At 36.9% G+C, this 16291-nt stretch overlaps 3 protein-coding genes across 5 annotated transcripts; all 3 read left to right on the top strand.

The window, feature by feature from the left end:
• The first annotated feature begins 1259 nt into the window (after positions 1 to 1259).
• Positions 1260 to 3318, top strand: LOC145909040 (uncharacterized). The gene is made up of 3 exons (XM_082996362.1): positions 1260 to 1495; positions 1707 to 1806; positions 2562 to 3318. The coding sequence occupies exons 1-3, from the start codon at positions 1315 to 1317 to the stop codon at positions 2821 to 2823; spliced, it is 543 nt and encodes a 180-aa protein (XP_082852488.1). The 5' UTR covers positions 1260 to 1314; the 3' UTR covers positions 2824 to 3318.
• A 419-nt stretch (positions 3319 to 3737) lies between these two features.
• Positions 3738 to 5234, top strand: LOC145909743 (myosin light chain 3, skeletal muscle isoform-like). Its single transcript, XM_082997095.1, has 6 exons — positions 3738 to 3824; positions 3962 to 3989; positions 4122 to 4265; positions 4485 to 4658; positions 5040 to 5117; positions 5191 to 5234. The coding sequence occupies exons 1-6, from the start codon at positions 3738 to 3740 to the stop codon at positions 5232 to 5234; spliced, it is 555 nt and encodes a 184-aa protein (XP_082853221.1).
• Positions 5235 to 7521: 2287 nt separating this feature from the next.
• LOC145908394 (uncharacterized) lies at positions 7522 to 15505 on the top strand. 3 transcript variants are annotated; one of them, XM_082995669.1, is made up of 24 exons: positions 7522 to 7650; positions 8573 to 8726; positions 8890 to 8972; positions 9107 to 9236; positions 9426 to 9558; positions 9778 to 9889; positions 10020 to 10058; positions 10219 to 10419; positions 10554 to 10709; positions 10852 to 10959; positions 11138 to 11251; positions 11315 to 11368; positions 11552 to 11600; positions 11820 to 11985; positions 12239 to 12395; positions 12531 to 12641; positions 12999 to 13076; positions 13229 to 13320; positions 13485 to 13628; positions 13744 to 13846; positions 14007 to 14397; positions 14660 to 14698; positions 15020 to 15191; positions 15279 to 15505. In XM_082995669.1, the coding sequence occupies exons 1-24, from the start codon at positions 7641 to 7643 to the stop codon at positions 15501 to 15503; spliced, it is 3021 nt and encodes a 1006-aa protein (XP_082851795.1). In that variant the 5' UTR covers positions 7522 to 7640; the 3' UTR covers positions 15504 to 15505. The 3 variants fall into 3 exon arrangements, with proteins under 3 accessions (XP_082851795.1, XP_082851796.1, XP_082851797.1); XM_082995671.1 differs by lacking the exon at positions 7522 to 7650 and adding an exon at positions 8086 to 8273; XM_082995670.1 differs by lacking the exon at positions 14660 to 14698.
• The last annotated feature ends 786 nt before the right edge of the window (positions 15506 to 16291 follow it).

Genomic DNA, 16291 nt, shown 5'->3' with positions numbered 1-16291 from the left:
CAATTGTAGTCGCGTTCGGGTTGTATTAAACGTTTCAAAGCAACGTCTGGGTTACGTCAATAATTACGTGCAAATATGGTCGATTTGGGGTTTTCTGAAACGTATCGAAGTTACGTCCCAGTTACGTTAAAATTTACGTACATAAATAGTTGCATTCAGGTTTTTATCTAACGTATATAGTGAACGTTTTACTTACGTTATTTATGACGTACTTTTTTGGTGAAGACAACGTTCATTACTAACGTCAGTGTTACCAACTTTCATACGACGTTTAGTTTGAAAATTACCTGGTATGCAACCAATTTTCGACTTTCCAGCGACGTTGCGAACGTCGAAACTACGTTGTGTGTTTGCTGGGAAGGTTGTGCACCCCTGGTCTACGCGTATAACACAGTTACTGCGTAGTATTTTAACTGCATCCCTGATTGGCAAAAGCACTGAAAACAGTTTATCTGCACTATTCAGGTTGTTTTGCAGCTCGTGCTTTTCTACACAGGTGGAATCTGAAGCGTCTTAAATGGCTACACAGTCCCGACCCTTAATTCTATGTTGAGATGAATGGATGTAAAAACACGTGGGCAAACCAGCTTCTGTCCTCATTTCCTCCAATACATACACAAACGACCAACCACGCAGATGATCTCTCCTTCTTGCTTCTCAGTTACACCTCCAGGGTAGAAGTTATAACCGAACCAACTCTAGGATCTTCCTGTGCCAATAGGGGATCCCAAAAAATCGGGGTTGGTCTTATTTTGTTAGAACCGGGGGGTTGCAATTTAAGAATAATACTTTAATTACCAGGATATTATGGATCCCACCTTTAAAATTCTAGATATTTAGACACTTTTTGTCTTAAACACCTCTCGAATTCGGTATATAGACTAAATGTATGTGAAAATCCGGACATGAGAAATATATTATGAAGAGTGGATATTATAAGCCTCAGATAAACAGGTGACATACATTCACCCGAACAACCAAAAGCTCAGGCTCAAATGGAACAAACAACAAGTTGGAAACTCAAACAATGGGACTGGGATTTTTCCCGCAAGTTTGTGACGTGGGTAGTGCCTGACCTTTGACCCTATAACACGTAACCATATATAGTGGCGTGTATAGCGTGTATCATGTGTCCGGAATTTCAAAACAATTAGTGGAGATATCATATATTGTTCAACATTGTGGAATAGGGGGGTTTTACTAATGCTGGGGGTTGGAAAATTCCATTTCTAAACTCATAAAAACGGGGCGTTGGAAGTCAGTGCACGTTATTCGAATCAACGCCACCGAATATTCAGTACGATTAATGTCGGAATGGGCGTTATTATGTTGATGTTGTTGATGTTTGTGCTGTCTTTATTTCACACAAGAGTGGCTGGATTGCAGTGTTACGGGGGCGTGGCGCAAGAAAGTTGCATCGCCCCTCAGTTCACAAACTTTTCAAGTGTGAGAGAATGTTCGGAACAACATTTCTGTCGGCATATCACGGAAAGCGGTAACAGTGAAAGTGAAACCAGAAATAAAACCTGTAACAATGGCCATTTTGCTGTGCAAGATTTATAAAAGGTTTATACATAGATTTACTACGGCTGGTGGTGCTGCTATAAATACCGTCTAAAATGTGCCCCAAAATGTTATGACTTGGATGGCCGCAAATTGAAACAACGGTTTTAGCGAAATTTTATGGTGATATTTTGATTATTTAGGAACGGACAAACAAACTGTACTTGGCGATTGTTTCGTTTCATGCAACCCAGGGCCTGTCAACTGTTCAACTTACTTCGGTGCAGCAAATTACAGCAGAGAGTAAGTACCGTCTATAACGTCTTGTTGAAAAACTAATCGGTATATTAACATTTAAGAAAGGTCGTTGTAAAATTTTATATCAATAAACAGCATATTTGAAACTTTCCGCAAAAATTAGAATTCTTTAAAACCAAAGGTGTATTTTTGCCCCAGCAATCCAATGATTCCAAAATATGTTTAATGGTTACAAAAATACCGGTTTCGCAAATATTATAGATGTAGCCCAGGCCTCCACAACTGAAAACAACACAAGGACTGTATGTTAATATAACTATCAAGTGATAACCTGTCATCTATATTTAATGAAACCCAGCCACCTATTCCTATAGTTACCAGGTGTCAGCGGAACACTTGGTCAAAACCCAGCTACTTAGTTATGCGAATTGTGTCGAAACAAAGGGTTGTTTGCATCATTATTCACAAAGACAATACACAATGCTGAGATCATTGTCGAAATTTGCACCACAATGAATAAAAATAGAAATGATAAATTAACAAATATTATATTACGCAACATTAATATTAGTTTAGGTGAAATTATGTCATCGTAAATAATCAAGTTGAAGAAGTGTTTCTTCAAATAAGACTTAATAGTGTTGCTAATTATATATCAATCCCCCTGTCATAAATAATTCCCAAACCAAACAACTAACATCGCTTTTCACAAACCTTGAAATGTTAGCAGGCAGAATATAAGGACGACTTATTCAAATAAGGCTCAAGGCATTCAACTGACGACTATTTGTTGAATGTAGATGCAGAATGGAATGCTGTCGTGAGGATCTGTGCAACCCACTGACTCTACCTGGGTGCCGCACTGTAATAAACACAACCATCCAACCATCAATAACCATCCAACCATCCACTGCACCATCAACTATTACCACGGTTGGACCACCATCTGTACCACCAAATAGTGACCCATCACATAGCCACTCAAATCATCCGAAACCCCATGATTTGTTCCACCTGGTGGTCGTATCAACTTCGGTGTTCTACCTACTATTGGTTGGGTGAAAACACACGATATATGCAGGACAGGGGAGTGGCGACACCACGCGGACAAGTATTCAGTGACCCCACGACAACGGTTACTAGGAGACGTGACATCGAAGTTGAACCCGGTGTAACGAACCACACATTGTCGAACCATCCATTGTTAACCATACATTGTCGAACCATCCATTGTTAACCATACATTGTCGAACCATCCATTGTTAACCATACATTGACAGAAACATTGGTTTATACGAATTGGTGAAGAGTTAATGATTTTTGCATTTTTCGAAAAAAATTAACCTTGAAAATTTTCTTAATAAACACAATTTGCAGTAAAGTTGGTGTCAATGCAACATGTGTTTGCACACGTACAAACCTGCATTAAAACATACTTGCACGGAATCCTTTTTTAATTTCAATGAATATTTTTAACAATAAATTTATAATAAAATATTGTTTACAAATTAATAAAATATTGTTATCATTTTCTGTGGATGTCAATTTATTGAGATATTGTCGCTATGTTAAAAATACTAAAGCTGAAATTAAACTAACATTTCTGTCATTGGGTTTATGGGAAGTTTCACAGAGGTTATCCAGGTCATGAATCCCGATCAGGTTTTATTCTTGGTATATGGATCGGGCGTTTACCGATGTTACCACTGTCCAATCAGCAACAAGCAGGGCCACAGTGGGGCGACACCTTGTGTATGGAAGTATTCAACTTAATGTAATTCCCAACGCATTCTTAATCGAAAGTTTCTCACGTTAATCCATGCCACAACTTACAAGATCCAACACTTTCCCTGGTGTCAAAACATGTGTAAGTACAACAGCTGCTACATGCAAAGGCAAGACAATTAACACGTTTGACCACAGCGGTAGGTCAAACAAAGTGACTATGACGTCATAGAGACGGGTATAAAAGGCCAATGTGTCTTTTCAAATGCATCCAGTCAATAATTAAGCAACCAGAAGTTTCAAGAGCTACTCAAGGACAAACAACAAACAGCAAAATGGTAGGAGAGTTGGTTTGTGAAGTCACGTGTTTAGGATTTATGTAAAGAACGTATTTGGTATTGTAACATTTTCTTGGAGTTTTATGATACAATTTGTATGTGAGGAAGCCTATAAAACTTCACGTCATCTTTTGCAGGTTGATCTTAACGAAGCCCAGCTTGAAAGTAAGACTTTGCTTGGTTTTTTTCTGAAGTGATTTTAAGCAACTTGTTTTACCAACAACTATTTTAACTTTTTGAAAATGTCCAATTAAACAGCCAGGTTTGAAATGTAATATTTGCATTATTATTTGCCAGATGTGAAAGAAGCCTTTGAGGTTTTCAGTCAAACCCCAGCCATGGAGATTGGATACGAGCAGGTTGGGAGCATGTTCAGATCCCTGGACATCAACCCGACAGAAGAGGACGTTTTAAAAGTTTTGGGAAACCCAAGCAAAGAAGGTAGAAAAATATGTCACTGTTTAACCTGGGTGATTCTTGTAACTAATGTCTTGTTGTAACGAATTCATAAAGTACTTAGTTTGCCTTTAAAAACTTACGCAGTGAAAACAGCATGAATTTAAATTTGAAAATTATGTTTGTTTTTTAATTTCTTACAAAAAACTTCGTAAAAATATTAAGTGAACGCCCAGAAAAATAATAAATTTTGTCATGTTTCAGAAATGAGCAGCAAGAAGTTGAAATTCGAAGAATTCCTTCCCTGCTATTCCCAATTATTGAAAGATTGCGTTGAAGGAACTTTCGACGATCTTCTGGAAGGTTTAAGAGTTTTCGACAAGGAAGGAAACGGAACCGTCATGGGGGCAGAAATTCGTCACGTGCTTCGAACTCTCGGTAAAAGTCTATCATAATTGTGTTGAGCTAATTCCGCACATAATAATATATCAACATTATTGGAAGTGAAAGCTTGTATACTTTGTTTTATTTGTGGCCAACAAACACTCAGTAACAGATTTTCTTTCCCAAACATATCTTTTTCATAGTGAACTGCGGTCTAATCAACATAGAATTGACATAACAGGAAACATTCTAAAAAAATTTGCTTTTTTTTACTCCAGTTTGTGGTTCAATGAATCGTGTTTTTACAAATTAAAATACTTATTTCCGTCCAGCCTATCCAAGTAAATAATACTAAAACATTTGCAACAACGCCTTACCCGGGAACAAACATGGTATTGTTTGATATATTGTGACGTAACTGTTGGTCTTATTCAGGCGACAAAATGGACGCGAGTGAGATAAGTGGTGTGATGGACGGACAAGAAGACATGAACGGAAGCATCAACATTGAAGGTTTGTTAACTATAAATAAATAAGTGACGAATATGTTCACAATCAACTCGATTAACTCGAGCAATAATTACAGGTTTCTGCAAATACCTCATTGAAGGAAAGAAGGAAGAGAAGTAAAAACACAGACAAGGTCATAACAGGTGAGTTTTGACCTTGAGCCACCATGTGGTCACACAATTAACATCTAACGGTTCACACCGATCGTTTTTTGTGACCAATTTAAACAATATTTTCTTTGTCTCTACAGAAAACATCGAAATCATGTGAACTTCGCTTTGTGTTGTTGCTTTTTGATTTTGGTGTCAATCACTTTGTTGTTTAAAAAATAAATCATATTATTGCATTCACCTTGTTGTTATATTTGCCTGTGTAAATGCTTGTTGTTTAAACAAACAAGATACAAATGATGAGAATATATTATTAATTGCAAGCAATGACTTTTCAATATAAACGAAATTAAAATTTACAAGAAAGATGTTGGTATTTGATCATTGCACCTTAAACACAATATGGCTAATTATGCCCGCTTATGCCTGACGTGGCCAATGTTTGGTTTATTTCATGGATACCTCTCTGCAAAGTTTTTTCGACTGGGTAACATTGGTCGTCACATAGGAATATCAGTCATACTGTCCGTATTTATGACAATTTGCAATTTTCCTCCTCCAAGAACATCTCGCTTTTTGAAAGGAATGAAATGCCACGAACCTCAGCGGAGTTGAACGCAGCAGAAAATGGTTTGGAATTATTAAAACTTCATCTTGCATCGTCTCGCGCCAAATTTTAACAAAGTCTGTTTGTGAAACTTGTCGTTCAAATTTGCCCAACATTTTATGCAGTTTGACTGGGTTTTACATGGCTTGTCCACCCAGACATATATATAATAAGTATAACACTTGTGATTCTTGGTGAATGTTTTATAATGATAAATTCGAACGAGAAAGAAAAGTCTGTCTTTCTTGTGCACTTTCAGAAACGTTTCGACCAATAAAAAGTTATTAATGGGTTTCTACTCATAATATTGAAAATTATAAATTCCATGCCCACACATATGTCTGTGTGTGTGAGGCAAAGTTAAATGTTGTTTCAGTCAAGGGATGCAGATTTAGGCGTGTTTTGTGATTGTGGATTTATGCGAAAAAAAACAGTAGCGAAAAAAAAGTTATTTATTCCACATTTTTTTTTCTCTGAAAAACATGGACAAGTTAAAAAAAATTATTATGTGTGAGTACGGCACAATAAAAATCACACACACGAATCAGGGTTGCCAGATTGGCGCTTTCGGCGCCAAATTCCCTGAATTTGGCTTTTTTCTATTTTGTCTGGCGCCCAAAATTTGGTTTGGCTTATTTGGCCCCTTTCTGGCGTTTTTCCTGTTAGCTTTGCGTTCGGAAGTTGCCCGGGCTCGTTCGTGACGAAACAGGTTCGCGGTATGCTTCTTTTCGGTAAAAACGTCACGCATCACAGCCCAAGCTAGTACAGAAGCGTTGCAAACTGTATGCCTGGGTAGCGTAAACCAAAGTCCATAGAAAACACTTCTATGACTTTTTCGTAAACTTGACTACTTCTTTAGTGACGTCATAATTTGAGTTTTGAAAGACTGTTTGTTGAAAGTTTGCGTAGCACTGGCACTGCTATGCACATAGAAAGACGGATATAATCCAAGAGCATAAATAAACAAAGAATAGATTATATATGTTGCTCTACCACATGAATGTAATTTGCCTGTAAATACAATTGAACATATGTTCGGGAAGCAGAAAATTAAACAATACAGTATTTAAACGATTGGCTCTTTTCTGTTTCACTCAAAACTAGTTTTGGCGCTTTTTGGCGTTTTTGTCGTGTTGTTTGGCTCTAAACAAAAAAAATATTCTGGCAACCCTGACACGAATCACAAATATTCTTCCAGTAAAAATCACGGAAGACTTCGCAAGTTGTTTTTGTCTTAAACATTGAAATAAACAAGGTATTAAATAATGATAATAATGTTGACAATTAAACTATAGTTAGCTTTCCATACATAAACCACGCAATCTGCGTGAAGATTGTTCAAGAAAATACTGAGCACGTGGTGACAAGCGCGAACAAAACAACCTGCGGTAAAAATCAAGTATATTTATGTTGTGTTTTCTTGAATGGAATCGAAGAACAAGAAGCCCCCCAAGACAAACACACTGCATGACAATTTTTGTTCAGCTTCAACGCGTCACAAAGCAATACTTGTTATCGCACTATGATGTCACAATGCGCAACAGACTTATCACAAAACTACGTAACATCATCCGTAGCATTCAAACACACACGAAGAGCGTGCGTCCATGACACAAAACCCATCGCACGCGCACCGCACACCCGCACACGCAATAATGACATCATCACGTGATCACACGGCCAGCAACGATCGGCATAGTGACGTCAGTAGACCAGCAGTGAGCTCACGAGAGACAGAGGTTAGTTCCATCTCTTGAGCGAGGTTTCGATCAGTTCAAACATCCAACAGTTTCGCAAAGCATCGACCAAATGGTGTCTGGTAAGTCTATTATTCCTTACCGACTGTTTCATTGGAGGTTTTCAAGTGTAAATCAGGTTGGAACTCAGCGCGCTTTCTAAACAAGCCTTTACATAAGGCTGGCGCAACCATTACGCGCCCAAAACGAGGAACAAGAGCGAATGACGTCAGAATGAGTCGCCGTCGTGACAACGTAACAAAGGGAGTGAGCGCGAAGGAGAATAGAGAGAGAATAATATGTAGCTCCTTGGCGCTCATGACGTGGTCGCATTTCTGCCTCTGGCGCCTTTACGCTCACTTGTTTCTTCATTTTAAGGCTTAACTACTGCGATAAGCCACTATTTTATCCCATAATGTCAAATATATTCACAAGTACACAATTAAACCCAGGAACCTTTTGAAAGTTTATTTGTAAATGTTTTGCATGATGAGAATAGCGGCGACGCAACATAGCTGATGCACGATCTGCTTAAATGTTTTCTTGACGCAAATGCACACAATGTGTTTTAATAAAAATCTATTAAACCTTATCAATTTTTATCATATTTTGCACAAGTTGGCTATCATGACTTTAACAATAGTATCTTGACAATGAAATCTTCAATAATAAGATCAATGCTGACTGAAGGTCACTTCAAGGACATGTTAGTATTTGCATTCCATCAATTTAGACTGGCTCATGACAAATGATAATGACATGTGTTTTTTAGAGATCATAATATACTGAAATATTACAGCAATGTGTCATTTACACTTGTATGATCATTGCAAAAAATTGTTTAAAGAGTATATTGTTGTATTCAAATTGCTTTATCATGTGGCAAATTTGAAAAAATTAAGTTTTTTTTCCAAAAAGAATGACCTTAAAAAAATTTTTGCTGATTCATTGATACAAGCGCGAAAAAACGTTGAAATAAACGTTCTTACAAGATTTACTTTCTAGTTTCAGAATTAAAACAGAAGATTTCATCTATGATGGAACCAAGCAACTACATAAACAATATGATGTTACCTGAGAGAGTCAACGCCACAAGACATCAGCCCCTGGGGCCGGACTGCGTCATATCATCGAAAGAAATCATTGACCAATCCATTCTGTAAGACCACCCTCCCATATTGTAATAATTGCCAATTTGTGCATTGTTCTGTTTACAATGGGCATTTTGATATTGGCCTGTCAACCTTTTTCAAAATTATTATTTATGTTAATTTTTCTTGGTTTGATTTATTGCTTTTTATTAATGTTTTGTTATTTTCCAGAACAACGGTTCAATATTACTGGTACATTTCTCATGAGAAAGGTTGCGTTGAGTGTGTGGTGAAAAAATCTCTGACAGGAGAAGGTATGATCTCTATACTCCAATACCATGTATTTCATAGCTATTAACTATTAAAACAATTAGTATAAACATATATCAATTGCTAGACCTTCCTTATAATGTCACAAATAAAGCATTAAATACTATGTTTTGTGCAGTTACAACGCAAGATCCGAAATGTGTGGTAACACGTAAAAATCGTAGATTTGAAGCTTATTGTTGCACATTATGCCGGCAAAACTTTGTCACAGTTGTCCAAGCCCTTCTTCACCTCAAAGCTGTTCACAGGCAAGTTGGGCTTCATCCCTATTTCCCTTATCAGCATTGCAGACGAAAATGTCCCAAAGTTGTTGTAATCTACTGGATATTTTATCAACATGACCAAACAAAACCAAAATAAATTCATGGATACTTTTACCACTTGGTGGCACAAGTCTGCATGTTTTTGGTGGTTTTAAGAATGTAAATTTTATGCAGACCTTCGAACAGGATTGTAATCCAAGACCGAGATGTGTTCGATAATATTGAGAAAGCTATGGAAGTTCCTCCAGTCCCGTTGCCATGGCATATTGCTAAAAAAGTTGGCTCTGACCTTGGGAAACCTGACGAGGTAATTTCAAGTGCATGGGATTGTGGTAATGCCGAAATCTTGATTCTTCATCTAAACAGAAGTTTCATAGAATAGTGCTGTCAAAGCTATCAAGTAAAGTGAACAACATATCCCAATGTATGTTACCAGAAAACATTGTTTTTTGTGATGCCAAAATTGCAATTATATTGGAATTACTTAATAAGTATTAAACCACACATACGGTTTTGTTTGTCTTAGAACAACGGTGACCTTCCTCCGACCTTTGTTATTCCACCTGGTGCGATCCCAGTAAACCAATCAGAATCTCTAGATGATTTACCCACAATGCACCAGTCAAGTCCATTACAAGGTTTATTTTCTTTTGCACAAAAGTTTTTTCACTCAAATATTTAATTTTAAACAAAACATTTGTAAAATTGTGTCCAAATTTACTCAAGTTAATGGAAATTGGGATTATAAGCTTGTTTATTTTTATACAGATTCCCCAAAACCGTCAAAGGAGAAAGTGCAATCTTCAGGTCAGTTTACAAGTATTAAACACCTTTTATGACATCTTAGTAGATTTATCAGAATCTAATAAATAAGTTTGTCTGCAAGCTTGTCTGAAACATTATATTAAATCCTTGGTCAATTGTTGTCATTATATAACAACACCCTTGCTGATGATGATTTTTGCAGACACAGATCAAGATTCAAACCCAATGCTTGAAATAATCCTTGCGTTGGCGAAAGAATTTAAAAAACACATCGCCGCACTTTCGTTTAACGACGAGGAACACGAAGTCAATATAACGTTCGTAGATGAAACAAAAGTTGTGGCAAAAGCTCCAGATTTGTTTGTGGAACCCACGGAAGCAGACGGAGATGAGAGCGACGAAGGTTACAGAAAAACATGTTTCTATTTTTAACATTTTTGTGTGAATTTGTGATAAATCCTGAGTGGAATTCTTATTTGTCAAAAAACATTCCATTGTTTTCAACAGTTTTGCGACGCAAGAAAATTTGTTTTCCAGAAAACACTTGCTTGTTGCTTTTCGTGACGGAGATTGAAGAATCAAAGCGTGATAAAAATACCGAATATGTGAAGTTGAAAGCGAACCGACCATCCCTGGCATTGAAATTGTTAAAGGAAGCTCTCAAGAAAGGCCTGGCTGTTTCGTCACGAAACTGTAAGAGAAGAAACTTTTCAGTCCTATCTCAACATTAGGATGCACAAAAAACTGATTTCCGAAATTGTCAAAAAATGGATCTAAAACCATTTGTGTCCAACAGTTTCATTTCTCTCATAAATTGGACAAAAATTCTTTGCAGCACTGGAAAACAAGCAGAATTCCCCAAATTCGAATGGAAAAGTTTCATCGTCAAGCGACCTCGACAACAATGACCAAACGAGTCCGTTACCATCATCTATTGCTAGTTGTAAGTAAAAACTTTATTAAATAAATAAGTGAATAAAAGGATTTGGACCTATTGAAATATTTTGCAGGTTAAATTGGCTTTTTGTAACATCTATGATAAGTTTTGTAATTCCGTGAGGTCTTGAATATCGAAGCATTTTAAAGTTGTGTTTGAGGGATTTAACCGATATTATTTTCAGGCGAGTCCAAGAGTCGTTCAGGTGGAAACAAGATGACAAAATCTGTTCGTTTCATGCTCGGAGCTCCAGATTCTAGCGATGACGAAGAAAACCCCAGCACTCCAAATGTGAAAAGTATGTTCGGGAACAAAGTAAATGTCGTAAAATTGTTCTAAATCCATTGTTAAAACTCGACAGGTGAAGAATCTGATGAAAAGAAAGATGGAAGAAACTCTGAAGCAAGTTTTGACGGTGAGTTTCAAGGTTTGTTTTAAACGTTTTTGTTGAATTGCCAACAGAAATAAATGTTTGTTGTACCTTAAGTTTGAGGTTTTTGTGATGAAATTAATTGGTCAGATGTTTTTTTGTTGGTTTACCCATTGCATTGTGAAAGGAATGTTTAGTTTGTTGCAATAACTTGTATATTATGATTAGGTTTGAAGAATGTCGTGGACGATTTGATAACCACGGCTTCCAAAGGAAGGTGGGTCCATGTTTATGATCGGCTAAAAGATAAAAAGTTAAACAAGAAATCCTGCTGTTTTTTAAACCGAAATGAAGATTTTGAACAAAACAGTGGGTAGATTTTATCCTCAAACAAAAATTTTTTGGGGGTGGGAAGAAATAAAGTGAATAAAAAATACTTTGAGAAAAATTTTTGTTCATGAGAAAGATTGTATCAGCAACATTTTTTCTGACATAGAATAATTTCCCTCCCACCGACCTCCCCTCTCACAACCTCAGCTCCACTCCACACTTTTATATCGTCGTTGCCACTGGTTGGTTCTTCACCAGCTCTCTCCAATATGGTTTCGTTCAACAACCAAATCTCAATACCAAGAAGTTCTGGAACTCTTACCAGAAATCAGGTTAGTTTGAGGATTAACACAAGAACTCACAACCTAATTACCCAGAAGCTGTCGTTTTGTACAACACTGCATATTGTGATAACTTTTTGTCCGTAATATTTCTATACTAAGCATGAACGATGCGTCACATGACATTACAATTTACATACATTGTGTTGTTCATCGAGAATGTGTTGCAATGATTAATTGGATAAAAGCCTTCATAACTGTTTTGCTTTTTCAACTGTGCAATTTTCTGTTTAAATGTTTTTAGTCGTGGACTCCGTCCGCTGCCGGGACTTCATTTTCTGTCGCTTCCATAAGACGACCATACACTGCCAGGGGATTCACCTATGCTGAGAAGATTGAGTTGATGAAGCAACAGAATGATTATGACGCTGAATTCCTCAGCAAACACATCAGAAAAACAGGTTTGCTTTGGGGGTTCCCCCTTATCACAGCGAAAAGTTTGGGTAAAAGTTGAATATATTCGATGACGAAACCTGATATGACAGAAAGTTCCAACAATTAAACTCTCTATCAGCACAAATGTTGTATGTGTTCAGGAACCTCCACGAAAACAACCAATGTTCAAAACAACAGAAGTTTACCACTGGAGGGCACTAAACACAAGGTAGCGGAAGGAATGAAGAAACAGAGAAGGAATCGAAAACTCGGTAAAATCTTGAGTTAATTCTTCTTGCTGAGATAAGATCATAAAATTAGAAATCACAGAAGTATTAGCGTGCTTATACATAGCAAGGCAGGCCCACGATCTCAGCTCTCTGATCAAAAGGTTCACAGGCTTCACAGCCAAGGCATTGCAGCCAAGCTGGATTAGGGATTTCCCTGCCTTATTTTTCATATCTTGCTCCGAATTGTTGGGACAAATGGCTGATCCAGCTAGGCTACAATGCCTTGGCTGTGAAGCGATGGAATTTTAAAATTAGAAATTTGTTTAATTCTCATTAGGTTGTGGCCTCTTCTAATGCACATTTAGTATTTGGTGATTATAATTTAATTGATTTTGTCAGGTCCAGGTCGCAAGAAACATTCAAGTTCAAGTTCCGACAGCGATCAACCCTTGACAGACCGCTCATCCGCTGAAGAAGGTATGAACAATATTAGAACAAATTCTAACAACTTTTACTGTACATAATAACCTTGTCATGATGTGGACCGAACAATCATCATCGTATTACTTGTCTATGCCGGCATTGAAATGTTGTACAAGATATTTATGTTGTCATGTATTTCATCGTAGGTCCAAAGAAACCTCATCGTCAACATAGAAATCATAGCACAGATTCGGATGACGCACCACCAACGCTTGTGAAAAACGTCAGCTCGTCAGCAGTAAGAATGCATCTCTGTGATGTCATAATGCAAATAACACATGACACAAACCTTAAACATTCCAAAATACTTTGTGAAAGGTTTAATGACAAAATCATTAATAACGCTGATGTAAATAAAATTGTTAAATGTCATAGCGGTAATATTTCTTTGTGATGTCACAGTCAAATTTCAACGACCTTCTTCAAAACCAACTGATGGCTGGGGTTTTTTCTGCAAATGAATATTACGGCTCGGGTGAGTGGGCAACTGCTGCCATGGAAACGCTCAAGACTCTACAATCTACCATGGAATCACGTGCTCATGATGTAAGTTTATCATATGATATAACATGTTATACTGATGATACGAGTTTATCATATGATAAATGCGAGGCAAAAGTAACAAGTAAATTTCGTACTATTTTTAACATGTATTTTGTAGGAACTGCTGAACCGGAACATGTCACATGACGAGAAGTTAACCAATCACAGTCATTCTGGTGATGAACATAAACTTGTAAAAGGAGAATCTCTCAGTGACGGAGGTTCGTTAAAGATGATTTCTATGGTTCCCATTGAAATATTAATGTTTCCTGTCAAATTTTTTCTCACAATATTCAGTGAATGAAGTAAAAATGTTTGAAACGAGAACAGGATGGAGTTTTTCTCCCAAACTTTCCTTTTAGATTATTTGTACTTTTCCAGATGATTACAGTCCCTCTCATCCGCTTAAAGTAAAGTTTCCATCTCGCAAACGCTGCAAGTCCAACGAAACAAAGCCCCCATTGTTGGAACAGGATGTGAAAACCAAACGGGCCAAAAAAAGTGACGACGAAGAAAAACTTGATGTCGAAACTCAGCGTGAAAATATTTTCACAATCGCGAAACACAAATATTTTGATCGTGAAATTTTGACGAGTAAACACGGGGTTTCCCCCCTGCTGAGCCAAAGTGAACAAACTTTGGTGAAAAACAAAAATTCCTTTATTACAAGCTCGTCGCTTGGCAACAAAGCTGGGAAACCACTTCCACAACTCATCCGTGAAAAAAGTTTAATGCGGAACAAAAGTTCTTCTGACTCTGCTCTCAGTTCGAGGTGAGTTCAGAAATTTGACCTTTGTTCTAGGTGTGATGCATTGTGGGAAATATGACATCCATCATCTTTGTGCTTTTTTTACAGATTTTGCAAAAATCTTTTTTGAAACTAAATACTATTTCCATGCTCAAATAATAATCACTGATAAATGAAAAAATAAACTTGATTAACTTTCTCGCTGTTTTAACGAATGGTCGATGCATGAAAATCCTTTGCTTCCAAATGATTTAAAGTTTAACCTTGTGTTGATTTGCATGTTTAGCTCAAGGTCACCAGTTGCTCTTGAAACTTCATTGTCAAGGTCAGCATTGCTTTCTGAACAATACAAAGTCTAATAAATTTTATCTAAAATTGTTTTCTGATCACCCCAGGACTGCAGTAAAATCAAACTAATTTTAAAACGTTTCATGAGTTGTTTTGTGTAAAACCTTTGCACGACCAACACAAACTATTTGCGTAACTCGAATAAACTGAATTGATTTGTATGACTTCATCTTTGTGCTAAATAATCTTTGTGTCCTTGGAGTAAACTGCGTGACCTTGACAGATGAGATTTTTGTCTTCAATTTCAATGAAACTCATGTGAATGAACCAAGTTTCAATTGTTGTGAATATTTTGCAGAATTTATGAGGAACCGAAAAAGATGCATCGTGAATGGAGTGAAGACAAAATGTTTGCGAGGAGCGGAGAGGAGCTTGTGTTCGTGAAAGATATTAGCACTCAAGATGTTAAAGATGAAATCCTTATGAAATTGAAGAACAACTCGTCGAACACAGAAACAGGAAAACCAGATGTAAGTTTGATCTGGTTTTGTCACTGGAAACATTTCACGTAGAAGTCAAACTTCACAAATATGCTGACTATTATTTCTATGTTGCAGCAAAGCATGCCGGAGGTGTTCCGCAACTGCGTTGAAACTTATGTTAAAGTGCAAGTTCTAGAAAAACTACGGGCCTGCAAAGTTTGTGGATTTTCTGTGCCCGTAAGTGACTCTCATACACCACATAGTGGTGACAATAGCAGCGATGACGTTTTGCGTTCACATGTGATGGAGCATTCGCTGAAGGAACTTTATGAAACTGGGTACACGATAGCTAAGTGGTGAATCTGTTAATTGTTTGCTTTTCATTCAAGTTCCAGTCTGAAATTATTATTGTCTGCATTTATTCCACTGATTGCGCAGTTAGTGGGGTATTCCCCTGTTTGCTTACCTCACTGCACATTGGTACAAAAATATTTTTTTTTCTCTTTATTAAAAATTTACAAAAAAGTGATAAATTTCCATTCCCGCCACTTAGGGTTGATGCAGGTTTTGTGCGCGGAAATCTATTTCGTTTCTCGGTAAAAACTTGTTTTTTACAAATTCAAAGTTCCATAAAAAACATGATAATATTTCCAACATTTAAGTTTGTTGTGTTTTCTAATTTGTTTTGGCCAATATATAAACATGCAAGACCATATTGTTTGTTTCCATTGCATATATGTTATGGTGCTTTTCCTTATGAATAAAACAAAACACTTGCAGCTTGGTTTGTAATTGTTGGAGGTTGACACACAACTGTACAACAGGGGGTCTTCAAGGTCACAGTGTTGCACAAAAATTGTTTGTTTGGCGTAAAAAAATTTCTGGTAACAAATTGATTAGCAGCACAGGAGAACTTGTTTGAACCAAACACTCTGTGAAAACTTGAAACCGGCAGTTTTATACGAGATATGTGTCATGTTAACTTTCACAAAAACAAAATAGAACAAAATTAATGTCAAGAAACTTGTTTCCCCGACATAAACAATATTGTGCCGCTATGAAGAGTTTTTTTGGCCACTTGTGCTTTCAAAATTAACTGAGTTTGAAACAAAATAATTTTGCTCCGTGAAAAATAACACAAAATCTCC

This window comes from Ascidia mentula, chromosome 7, assembly GCF_947561715.1.
Source record: "Ascidia mentula chromosome 7, kaAscMent1.1, whole genome shotgun sequence".
In the NCBI taxonomy this organism is placed as follows: Eukaryota; Metazoa; Chordata; class Ascidiacea; order Phlebobranchia; family Ascidiidae; genus Ascidia; species Ascidia mentula.
This window is presented reverse-complemented; position numbering and strand designations above follow the sequence as displayed.